This window comes from Sceloporus undulatus, chromosome 3 (assembly GCF_019175285.1).
Source record: "Sceloporus undulatus isolate JIND9_A2432 ecotype Alabama chromosome 3, SceUnd_v1.1, whole genome shotgun sequence".
NCBI lineage: Eukaryota > Metazoa > Chordata > Lepidosauria > Squamata > Phrynosomatidae > Sceloporus > Sceloporus undulatus.
In genome coordinates, this window is record NC_056524.1 from 275,295,242 (window position 1) to 275,307,708 (window position 12,467).

The 12,467-nt window shown below is 52.1% G+C and overlaps 1 protein-coding gene across 1 annotated transcript; it reads left to right on the forward strand.

The window, feature by feature from the left end:
- Positions 1-1,414: 1,414 nt before the first annotated feature.
- GP5 (glycoprotein V platelet) lies at positions 1,415-8,557 on the forward strand. Its single transcript, XM_042456091.1, has 2 exons — positions 1,415-1,443; positions 3,416-8,557. Exon 2 carries the CDS (start codon positions 3,454-3,456, stop codon positions 5,512-5,514), a length of 2,061 nt encoding a protein of 686 aa, XP_042312025.1. The 5' UTR covers positions 1,415-1,443; positions 3,416-3,453; the 3' UTR covers positions 5,515-8,557.
- Positions 8,558-12,467: the final 3,910 nt, after the last annotated feature.

Consider the following 12,467-nt stretch of genomic DNA (forward strand, 5'->3'; position numbering starts at 1 on the left):
GAAGGAAAGTCTGTCTGGAATGGTTTGATGCCGCCGCTGCCGCCAACGCAACTCCTGCCCTTCTTGCCTCCTCAAAACTGGGATAAATACCAGAAAGCACCAATCTAAGTTGTCCTTGGAGTTGTCCCTCGGAGCGCGGTGGAGTCTCCTTCTTTGGAGGCTGTCTTTAAGTAGAGGCTGGATGTCCATCTGTCTCAGGGGATGCTTTGATGGAGAGTTCCTGCATGGCGGAAGAAGAGGCTTGGACTGATCAGGGCCCTTCTTGGGATCTCTTCCGAATCTAAGGTTCTATGCTTCTATCCAGGGAGTGTTTTCTCAATAGAAGAGGTTTTCTTTTGATTACTGATCAGTAGTGGCTGGAGACACAGAGCTAAGAGCCCAAAACAATGAATGTGCCAACATTGTATACACTGAGGTGCAAAGACTCCCTGGAGCAGCCCCAGAGTAGAGCAGGGCGATGAAGGACGAGGGTCTTGAAGCTGCGGAGGTTGCAGTCAGACCCTCAGAGGAGCCTCCCAAGCACTCCACCTTCCAGATAGGTCCAGTGCCTTGAAAGTTGAGAAATGTAAGGCAGAAGAAATTAAATGCACAGATATAGAATGGGGGACACCTGGCGTAAGAAGATTATGTGTGAAAGGGATCTTGGACTCCTAGGAGACTACAAGCCAAACATGAGCCAACAGTGTGATGCAGCAGCTAAAAAGGCCAATGCGATCCTAGGCTGCATCAACAGAAGTACAATGGCAACCCTAGATGAAGACAGCTTGTTTTCTGCAGCTCCTGAAGGCAGGGTCTGGGCAAATAGGCTCAAATGGCCAGGAAAAAACTTCAGAGAAAACCTGGTGGAAACCCTTGGAAGGTGGAGGACTCTTGCTGCCCGGAGGCTTTGAAACAGCCTCCGGATGGCCCACCTAGCAGGGTTGGTCTAGCTGGCCCTTGAGGCCCCAGCCCCAAATATCCTACGAGGGCATGAGAATGTGGCTCTAGTTTCCCATGAGCACAGAAGGGGACAGGCTCTTGCGGCAAAAGCTGTTGATGCTGCAGCCCAGGACCTGGCCTCCCGCCTTCCTTGGAATCGCCGCAGGGTCCAAGTGGGACGTGAGAGTCCCCCCCCCAGTCAAGTGGTACATGAGGGTTCGGGGCAGGCTTGGGAGCCTGGGTTTGGCTTAGGTCTGGGTGAGCCTCTTCAGCCCAGCCATGCCCCCCTCCTGCCCTGGGCTGTGGCCACCTCTGCAGCCATTCCTGCCTGGCTGCCTCCTGTTTGGCTGCTCTGCCCCAGAGAGGAGTGTGGCCACAAGGCAGAGGAAACCCACAAGGAGCTCTTATCTGGCCCTTCTGGAAAACGCAGCATCACTTCCGGCCATGAGCCTGCATTTGTGAGCTTTGCAGCTGCCCCTCCGGACACTTGCTTTCGTTCCGGCCAGAGACAAGCTGCTCCCCATGGTAAGTCCCAGCCTGTCATTTCATGGTGCTTGGCTTGCTTTAGGTATTGAGTGAGTGTGAGTTTGCAAGAAAGAGGCTGAGCTCCCTGGAACACGAAATGCTCCCACCATCACCTGGTTGTTGTTGTTATTATTATTAAGCTTTATTTATAAAGCGCTGTAAATTTACACAGCGCTGTACATACAATCTTTTTAATGGGACGGTTCCTTGCCCTCAGGCTTACAATCTAAAAAGACACGACACAAAAGGAGAAGGGAATGGCGGAGGGGAAGGGGCCTCTCTAGTAGGATAATACATATAAAAGACATAGCAATACAGGAAATGGTTCGATAAAACAGGCATCAAAAGAATATCAAATAGCAAGTGGGAAGGCTTCTCTGAACAGGATCTTCTTCAACTCTGTTTTGAAGCTGGTTAAAGAAGTGATCAGGGCCCTTGTGTCTCGCAGGGGAAGAAGGTTCCAGGAGTGAGGGGCAGCGAGTGAAAAGGGTTCATGCAGTTTGTGCCCAGATCAAGCATAGAACCATAGGATTGGAAGAAGAGACCCTAAGGGCCACCCAGGCCAACCCCATTCTGCCATGCAGGAACTCTCCATCAAAGCAGATGGCTATCCAGCCTCTCTCTAAAGACCTACAAAGAAGGAGGCTCCACCGCTCTCCAAGGAAGCATCTTTTACTATGGAACAGCCCTTATTGTCAGGAAGTTCTTCCTAATGTTAAGGTGGAATCTCTTTTCCTGGAGCTTGCATCCATTATCTTAATGCAATGTAACCCAATGTAAGATGCTGCACTTAGGCAGAAAAAAATGAAATGCACAGATATAGGATTATGGAGGACACCTGGCTGAACGGGAGACTTCTACGTGCGAAAGGGGTCTAGGAGTCCAAGTAGACCACAAGTTGAACATGAGTCAACAGTGCGATGTGGCAACTAAAGAGGCCAATGCAATTCTAGGCTGCATTAACAGAAGCATAGTGTCCAGATCAAGGGAAGTAATAGTGCCACTCTAGTCCGCTTTTGTCAGGCCTCAGCTGGAATAATCCTGTGTTGAGCTAAGGGGAAGCACAATTCAAAATGGATGTGGAGCTGGAAAGATGTCCAAAGGAGGGCAACTAAAATGGTGAAGGGTCTGGAAACCATGAAGCCCTCTGAGGAACGACTTAGGGAGCTGGGGATGTTTAGCCTGGAGAAAAGAAGGTTAAGAGGTGATATGAGAGCCCTGTTTCAATACTTGAAGGGAGGCCATATTGAGGAGGGAGCAAGCTTGTTTTCTGCTGCTCCAGAGACTGGATCAAGGGAAGCCATTTATTGTTGTGTGCCTCCCAAATGACCCTAAGGCAAACCAGTATAGGGTTTCCTTGGCCAGATTTGCTCAGAGGGGTTTCTGTCTTTGCCTTCTTCCTCCACATCTCATCCCCAAAGCCTCCCAGTCACTGATGCCTATAAATTCCTGAAACATTGCCCTCAGGACACATTTCTGGCTATGCATACATGTGCCCAGACAGTAGCATTTTGGACTCGTTTGAAGCCAGGCCAAATCTCTGTTGATTTCAGCCGGCCTCCTCAGTAGCCGGCCACTCGCACTTCAAGGCAGCCGTGGATCCATCCTGACTCTGGTGACCCAGCATTTGGAGCTGTGCCTCCGGATCGGTGTAGAAGTGCCTCCTTATTGCCGCTTGCTATCTCCTTCTCCCTTTGCATCATTAGTTCTCCTGTGTGTGGGTTCCCCCTTTTTAATAAACTAAATTAATCTGGGCAACTGCCTCTGCAGTCCTCTGGGTTTGGAGCCATTATGGAAAGGCTGAGAGCACGGCTTTATGTTCTGGAGTCCTTTTCCTGCTTCCTATTGAGCTAAATTAATTTCTCCATTGAGTAAAATCTGTGGCTGCCCTGTCGGCATCTCCTGCAGTGTAGATAACAAGGGGAATCTGTGGTCCTTGGCGCTTCAGGTTCTTTGCATTCCTCTTCCACAGTTTTCGGTTGGTGGACATGGCTGACCTTTGAGGCCAGGATGTGGCCGCTTCCTTCCTCCGCTGCTCTGCTGTTCCTCTTCTCCCGGCCGGCCATCGCAACCGCAGCCTTGGCCTGTGAGTACCTCTTCCGGGATGCCTTCCGGTGCTCAGGTCCGGCTGTCCAGGACCTGGCCGCGCTGGGCCTCCCCACCAACGTGACCCAGATGCTGATAACGGACACGAGGGCCACGGCGCTCCCGCCCGGCTTGTTCTCTGGCATGACCGTCCTGCAGCGGCTCATCCTCTCTTCCAACCGGCTCTCCACCGCTTCGCCCGGAGCCTTCCGTGGCCTCTCCAGGCTGAAGACCCTGAAGCTGGACAACAACCGCCTGGGGCAGTTGCCTGGGGGGCTCTTTGAGGGTCTGGCTTGCCTCCAGCAGCTGATCCTGGAGAGCAACCAGCTGTCCACTCTCCCATCGGTCATCTTTGATCCGCTGCTGGACTTGCAGGAGCTCTTCTTGAACAAGAACCTCTTGGCCCAGCTTCCCAAGGGGCTCTTCAGAAACCTGGCCAAGCTGAAAGTGCTCAACCTCTCCAGGAACCGGCTGGCAGCCTTGCCTGCAGACCTTTTCTTGCCCTTGTCGGACCTCCGGAGGGTCTTCCTCTACTTCAACCCACTCCCCTCCCTTCCCTTGGGACTCTTCTCTGGCCTGGGGGAACTGCTGGAGCTGCGGCTCCACTCCTGTGCCCTCCAGGCCATCCCTCCAGGGGCCTTTGACCATCTCCACAAGCTCCAGACCCTGACCCTCTCCAGGAACCGGCTTCCCTCCTTGCCCCCAGGGCTCTTCCTCTCCCTGGGCAACCTCTCCCTGCTGACCCTGCACCAGAACCCCTTGCGCTCCCTCCCAGCCAGGCTCTTTGGGGAGACCCCTAACCTCCAAAGCCTCTGGCTCTATGAGACAGAGCTGCCCACCTTCCCGGCCACAACGTTCAGCAACCTGACTGGCCTGGAGATGCTGGTGCTGACCCGGAACCCGCGCCTGAGTGCCCTCCCAAGAGAGGCCTTCTGGGGCCTCCGACGCCTCCAGACCCTTTCTCTGCACAGCAACAGCCTCTCCAGCCTGGCCAGCGGCACTTTTGCCGGGCTGGAGAACCTCCAGGAAGTCTCCCTCTTTGGCAACCGGTTTGAGGGCCTTCCTCGGGATATTTTCAGCCCCCTCAATCGCCTGGAGACCCTCTACTTAAACAGCACAGGGCTGCACTCCCTTCCAGGGGATATTTTTGCCTCCTTGCTAGGGCTGAGGGCAGTCTGGCTTGACGGAAATCCATGGCACTGCCACTGCCGGCTGGGCCCCTTTGTGGCCTGGATCCGGAAGAACCGGGGACTTGTGGGGAACACCACGGCCATGACCTGCCAAGACCCTCCGGCCTTGCGGCACATGCCTGTACTAGCCATCCCGGAGGCCCAGTTTGTCTGCCTGGCCACCACAGACCCCACTTCCCAGACCCCCAAAGGCAGCACCCCAACCCCTTCTCCTTGGATAACTGGACCAGTGGCTTCCACATGGCCACTGACCCAGACCCAACTTCCGGCTACCTGGTCCGGCCCCCCTATTTTCTCCAGCACAGAAGCTACCCTCAGAGAGAAGGAGACTGACCCCCGGTTGCCCCCAGCCACATCACAAATGCCTTCTTCCACAGATCAGGGCCACCCCCCAGATCCAGGGGCCACCCCCAAAGTCAGTATCCCCCTGGCCAGGGGTCAGCGCTGGCGGTCTTTTGGCTTAAGGGGCCCCATTGGTTGGGTTTTCTTCAGTCTCTATCTCCTGGTGCTACTGACCCAGGCTTTTGCCATGGCACTGTTGCTGTGCTCTGGCCTTTGCTTCAGGCGCATCTGGCGCAGGAGGGGGGATTGGGGCCCTGCCAGACCACTTCTTTTGGGCTCAGCCTCGGGGGGCACTGGGGCAGGTGCTCAGGAGCAACTGGCAGGCCCAGTCTATTGCACCCTTGGGTTGGTGTTGGCCAGTGCCCAGCGCAGCCCTCTGGCTCTCCAGCTGGGGCAGGTGACGGTCACGGTACGCTCAGGCTCCCTCCCAGTGTCCCAAGGGAGCCGGCTTTGAAGGGGCAGCCAGGGTCCTCCTCCTCCTCTCCTCCTCCAAGTGTGGCCAGAGAGAGCCTCTCCCCTCGGCCCAAGGCCCTTTGGAGGCTGCACCTACTTTCCTTCCCTGGCAATCCTGGCCAATGTCCAGTGCAGTGGAGACCCTGGCCTGGCATGGCGCTGCCCCTGAGAAGGGTCTCCAGGAAGGTCCCCTTACCTTGCCTCCTGACCTGCTTGGAGAACTGGAGCTCTCCGTAGGAGTTTGGTCTATCTGTGCTTTCTCTCTCTGTCTATTTAATCAATCCATCACTTATGCCTTCCTTTTCTCCTGAAGTTGGGAATCATCTTACCAGGTGAAAACAAAGACAGGTAAAAATGTATATGTATGATAGCTAAACAGGTACAAAAGTTATGATTACAGTACAGAGGGCCCTTGGTATCTACAAAATCCGTGGACGCTTGAGTCCCATTAGATGCAATGGCAGGATAACATGGAATCCCTTATACAAAATGGCAAAATCAAGGTTTGCAATAGCAGTAGCTCTTTACAGCCCTATCAGTGAACTCAGCACCTCTAACCAGCCTAGTTTACCATCTGCCAGCCAACGGCCCCCAACAAGCCGGGGGCTCCTTTGGCCGACCGGCGAAAGGGCGGACGGCTGAGTGGACCTTGGAGCCCTGCCTGGGATCGAACTCACAGCTTTGGGGCTGCGCTCTTGGCATTTAACCCCTGCACCAACTTTTTGGAATTTCTATATTTTTAAAATACTTTCAAGCCATGGATGCTTGAATATGTGGATTAAAAATCCATGGATAAAGAGGGCTGAGCCTAGTATTAATCTGTCTGTGGAATTAAAACAGGTTAAAAGGTAAGTTTAAAAGCAGAGTTGAAGCAGTAGAGCTCCTTTGCATACATTTCGCTGCAAGCTTTTTAAAATCCCTCAGGTCTGGTTTTACGGTTGGCAGGTTGGCTTCGTCTGTTTGCAGCCCGGCGTCTTTTAAATTCTGTGTGTTGGATTTTTAAAAAACACTATTTTCTGTTTTAATCAGATTATTTTAATAGTTTTTTTAAAGTATTGTTTCAATGTGGTGTTATATCTATATCTATATCTATATCTATATATCTCTCTCTATATATATGTGGGATAAAATCCTTGACATGGAAACAAATAATGTATATGTAATGTGTGTATCTATATCTATCTATCTATCTATTTATCTATCTATCTATCTATCTATCTACACACACACACACAAACGGTATTTGTTTCCATGCCAAGGATGCCTGGTCCTGCTGCAGAGGCGCCCCTCTTTTAGGGGGGATCCTCGTTGGGCGGCTGGAGAAGTACACAAAGTACTGTACACGCTGCCTTTGTGCCCTTTCCTCCCTCCTTGCATTGCTTTAATCCGTCTGCAAAGCCACCTTCAGCCTGTGCCAAGAGAGAGAGAGAAAGGCAGGTTGCAAAGGGGATAAAGGCAATGAAGAGGCCAGGAGAGAGAGGCCAGGGATGGAGAGGAGGAGGAGGAGGAGGAGGCCCTGCTTGGCTGCCTGCAGAGGGAGGGGTCCTTTGCCCCCCCCCCCGTCCAACATTTCCGCCTTCTTTTTGGGAGGAATTCCAAAACATCCGCCATCTTTGTATTTTAAACTATTTGTTTTACTATTGCAATAATTTAGTTCCTTTTTAAAGGACTTTTCCCTATGTTTTTAATGTCGTGAAGCCGCTCTGGGTCCCAGTTCTGGGAAAAGAGCGGGATGCAAAGAGCCATCCTCCTCCTCCTCCTCGTCTTGAACGGGGCAAAGAAGCGCACATTTATATTGGAGTGTTTTTAGCTTTTATTTGATAATGCCCTACATCTTTTTGGGACGCCCTGCATTTTGGGGTGCCTTGTCCCCCTTTGTGCTGAGGTCCTGGCCACCCTCTTCGTCCCCTTCCTTCCTCCGTCCGGCCATCTCTCCCTCCAGTCCTGGACTGGAAAACCCCGAAGCCCAAGGGCTGACCCCAAACCCACTCCTTGGGCCGAGGGGCGTGAGGGGCGTCGTGGCGCAGGGCCTCGTGGACCGCTTTAGGGTCTCCTCCCGGCAGCCACTGTGTTTCAATGCAAAGCCTCAAGTGCCCCGTGTCTTCTTGCCGCTTCGGCCATTTGGAAAGGGCTCTGGGTTGTTTCCTTCTGGAGGAAAAATAACTCAGGGCAGTTGTGTACAATATCAGAGGCTGACCCTTTGACATGGGACAGTACCCATATTTCCAGACTGTCCCATTGGTACAATATGAACAATATGGCTTGAAGATCCCTGTATAAACTGGCTGCCAAAACCAAGCCAAGCCAAAGATTGTGTCCCGGAGTGTGAGAAGTCATAGGATGAACTGCTGAAAGACCAACATTTGCTGCCTAAGATTGCTTCGTCTGAGAAATATTCGTGGGGCGGTTGTTTTGGGATCCAGTCCTTCTCTACATGGACCTAACGTTTTGCATGAGTTCTGTCACGGAAGAATAATTATTAGCTCACTATGTTCACTCATGAAACTTGTCATCATCTTGTTTTTTTAATGCATAGGGAATATCCCATAACCCAGACCCGCTTCTGCTCTCTCTGTTATGCCCCATGTTTGTCTCAAGGAGACAGGGCCAGCCTAGTTACTACAAGAACTCCCAAAATCCACCAGAGAGGGATGGCTTTGGGTTTTTGCGGGTTCTGGAGATGCCAGCCTCAGATGCTGGCAAAACACCAGGAAGAAACTCTCCTAGAGCATGGCATTCACAGAGCCCCCCAAAAAACCATGGATGCCGGCCATGAACGCCTTTGCCTTCACAGTGATACCTTTATTGGCCAACCAAAATGCATGCTCACAAAGCCCTACTGGCTTCTTTGTCAAGCAAAGATCTTTAGACCGGTACAGGATTTCTATGGGGCTTTTCCTCCTGTCTGATCTGAGATGAGGAAGGAGCCAGCGGACCTTTGAACGCTTGCAGTGTGCACTTGGTGAATGTTGGTTGCTCCAAGGAAGCTATCACTCTCTGCTGCATGGCCAACCCCAGCTCCCCCGGATAGGTCTTTTGGGGCGGTTGCCCAACTGCAGCAGTGGTGGATGGGGTCCAGGGTGAAGGACTTTTGGGGTACCTGCTCAGCATGGAAAGGCCCATAGAGGCACAGGTGGACTGCAGATCCCCTGGCTCCCAACGGTCACCCATGCCCTGTCCAAAGGCCCACTCCAAAGGAGGAGGAGGAGGAGGCCAGCAGCTCTGCTCCGGTGCCCCAACCAACTACCCTTCCTCCCAGGACTCCATAGCACTGAGCCATGGCAGTTATTTAAGTGGTGGATTATTTACAGTGTGGATGCAGCCACAGAAAAGCAGCAAAAGGCCCCCCACCCCACCCCCTTCCGATTTGCCATTAAATGATACAGGAGTGAGTTTGAGCACGGGGGGGGGGGGGGGGGAGAGAGCCCCCCAAAAGGCCCCGGAAAGGGGGCTGTGGATGGCCCAGGAGGAGAGGTGTCCACCTGAACAACGGTCAGCCTTTCCCCAGCTTGGCTTGGGGTCCTCAAGGGCCTGGGGCCCTTGGGACAGGCAGCCACTGGGTTTTCTCTGCTGGGGATGAGGAGGGGGTCCGGGGAGTGTCGGTTTGGCTTGTTGCTGGCCCTGCACATAAGAGCCCACTGTGCGGCTTTTCCCTTCCCACTGAACCAGTGCATTGACTGATAACTTCTCCCAAATGGCCCCCCCCCCCTTTTCCCTTCCTTCTTGGGGCCTTGCATTGCAGAAGCCCTCTTTGGGGATGGCTAAATAAGCAAGGCTCCTGGGAGCAGTGTGGCCAGGTTTCAGGATTTTGACTTAATAATAATAATAATAATAATAATAAATATTGGGGGGTTCCAGGGATTTTGGTAAAACGTTCCGGGGAATATCTTTGAGGCTTGTTGGCACACTGCTCCTGGGAGGTGCGTTCTCTGTGGGTTCCTGCCAGGCAAGCGATGGCCGTGGGGTCCTCCTGCGACTCTGGCCTGAAGGGAGGGAGGCCCACATTTATACTGGCCACTGGCCATGCTGTCTGACCATGCTGTCTGGGGCTGCTGGGAGCTGGAGTACCAAAACACTACTGTCTCTGTGTGCCCCCCCCCCCTGCTGTTAAGGTTCAGGAGGAGGGTCCGCATTTGGGGGACCCTCCTCGGTCGCTTTGGCCACAAGTGGGGCTTGGCTGGGCTGGCAGGGGACAAGAGGCTTAATACAGACACCCCCCTGCGGCTGCACAGGTTGCCCAGACATGTCCTCCTTCCCCAGGGCCTGTCCTCCATCTCAGCCTCCTGTCCAGAGGAGTTTCAAAATGCCCTCCATTTTGAGCAGGGCTAAGACCCAGGGGTTTCCATGGCCTTTTGCAGATCCTGGTCCTCCTTTGCAGTATTTAGCCCTCTGCTCCCCTGGCTATTGAGGGGGGGTGGTCCCTATGGGGCCAGGAGCTTCCCAAGGCAGGCCTCCTTTCTGGGAGAGGGGGGCTTCCCAATTTTCCAGGCCCCATAGAAATACTGCTGGGCTGACTCCCCCGCTCCCTCCCTTCCAGGTGCAGACCCTTTTGTGTGTTTGGGGGGGCAGTGGCTGGGGGGGAGGCTGGGAAGACCCTCTGGCAAGGAGGACCCTGGGGGGCAATTGGGGCTGGGGGTCCTGGGCACCCTTTGTGGTCCTTCAGTTCCTCTGGAAGCAGACCCCCCCCCCAAAGAAAGGAACAACCCAGGGCTGAGTTTGCAGGGCCAGCCAGCTATGCACCCCCTGTAACTTCCAGCTGAAGTTCGGAGAGAGAAGGAGGGAGACACCCCCTGGGTCTTGCAAGCTAAGCAGAGTCAGCCCTGGTTGAGACTTGGATGGGAGACCACCAGGGGAAGGAGGCCATTGCTGTTAGGCTCTGTTCCAGAGGAAGGGACTGGCAAAGCTGCCTCTGGGGAGCCCTTGGCTGAGAAAACTCTCAACATCCACAGGTTGCTCTGACTCCCGAGGCAATATGGAGGCACTACAAGGCCCTAGATGATGCCATCTGGCCCTGGAAGGCGAGGGGCTGGATGGGAGACCGCCAAGGAAGGCCAGGAGCTGAGGCTCTGTTTCAGAGGAAGGGACTGGCAAAGCCGCCTCTGAATATTCCTTTCCGAAGAAAGCCCCACGAAATTGCATTAAGTCAACAGGCAACTTCTAAGGCACATAATACAAGCCAGGTATTATCTCCAAGGTACCAGGCGAAGCAGGGGCAGCACTGGTTGGCACTTGGATGGGAGACCCCCAACCGGTACCAGAAGAAGAAGGAACAGGCCAAAGTGTGCTTTGCCTGAGGGAAAAAACCAGGGGGAAATTCCTGAGGTCGCCATAAGTCAATGGGGGCCTTGAAAGCACACACACACCCAGAGATGTGCTAGTTGGGGGGGTCCTGCTTTCTGGGTCCCCCCCAAAGCCCCTGCCATTCTTGGTGCTGGACGCCACTTCCACGAAGGCCATGGAGGAGGTCCTGCCTGGCGCAAGCATGGACCGCATCATCATCATCCCAGCCCTCTCTTCAGGGAAGATGGAGACTTCTCTGCCTTCTGCTTGCCAGCCTGTTCTAGCCGAAATGCAGCAATATCGCCAAGGGCCTTCTGAGATCGGAAAAGCCTTGCAACATGAGAGGGATCATCAGGATCACAGAATCATAGGACCGTACAGTTGGAAGAGAGCCCAAGAAGGGCCCTGGTCCACTCCAACCCCCTTCTTCTTCTGCCGTGCAGGAACTCTCCATCAAAGCATCCCCACTTTGACAGATGGCCATCTAGCCTCTGCTTAAAGACAGCCTCCAAGGAAGGAGTGCTTTCCACTGTCCAACAGCTCTTACTGTCAGGAGGTGCCTCCTAATGTCTAGGGGGAATCTCATATATATATATACATACATACATACATATATATATATAGATAGATAGATAGATAGATATAATATTGGTTTCCTTATTTACAACATAAATGATACGTTTTTTCCATCAGTACGCTATGATTTTTTACACGCTGTTCACAAATTTACATGTTTCTAACCATCCCCAAATGTACATATTTACAAAACACATATATATTCCACGTTATGCCATAAACAATTATTATCCCAAATGAAATCATAGAGTTTACTTTGTCTACTTAGACGATTAATACAAGAATTCTTCTTTTATGTCACAGTATTTTTTAACCAAGTCCCAATCTATTTCTCTTTTTGCTTTCGATCCATTATTGATTAATGCCGTCAATCTATCCATGTCTTTCCATTCTATCACTTTCGCTAGCCATTCATCTCCTTTAGGTTTGTTGTCCAGTCTCCAGTTTTGCGCAAAGTCAGCTATAATATTATTGGCCAGTATCTTTTTCCGACTGTTTCTCCCGTGAAAGAGGCCATATTTAGCAAGTATGACTCTGGAGTTAAAGGGTATTTTATTCCCAACATTGCTTGTCTTTTCTTAGGTATCGTTTGCCAGAACTTCCTAACCTTTTGACAGGACCGGCGCATGCGGCGCACGCGGCAGTGAGATCCTTTCTCTTTATGGCACTTCCAACATTCACCATCTTTTAGGCTGCATTGCTTAGCAGTTTTAATGGTGTGTAATACCATCTGTTTGCTATTGTGTTATAATTTTCTCTAATATCTTGTGAGGTGGTAGGTTTATTGGTCTTTTCCCATTCCTTTCCCCGATTACAAGCGTTATCTCGCCTCTGACGCATTTCCTGCGCCCGTTTAATCATTTCTGTTGTCGCTGCCTCCTGGTCCAGTCTCTTCTTGGAAATAGTTTGTATAGTCTTTCCCAAACATTATTTGATCTAAAGCATTTGACCCTTTTCCCGAATCCTTCTTTGTGTAGATCTTCTTTATATCTCTGTCTGATTTGCAGATACTCAAACCAACTAACGTTTTCCCACTGTTCTTTCGTTCTTCTCTCGATCTTATCTTTCCTTATCTTTGTGTCCAACAAGAGCTCTCTT

Bases quoted from the DNA above. Each gene is read 5' to 3' on its own strand.
- GP5 (XM_042456091.1), top strand. From the start codon at position 3,454: ATGTGGCCGCTTCCTTCCTCCGCTGCTCTGCTGTTCCTCTTCTCCCGG.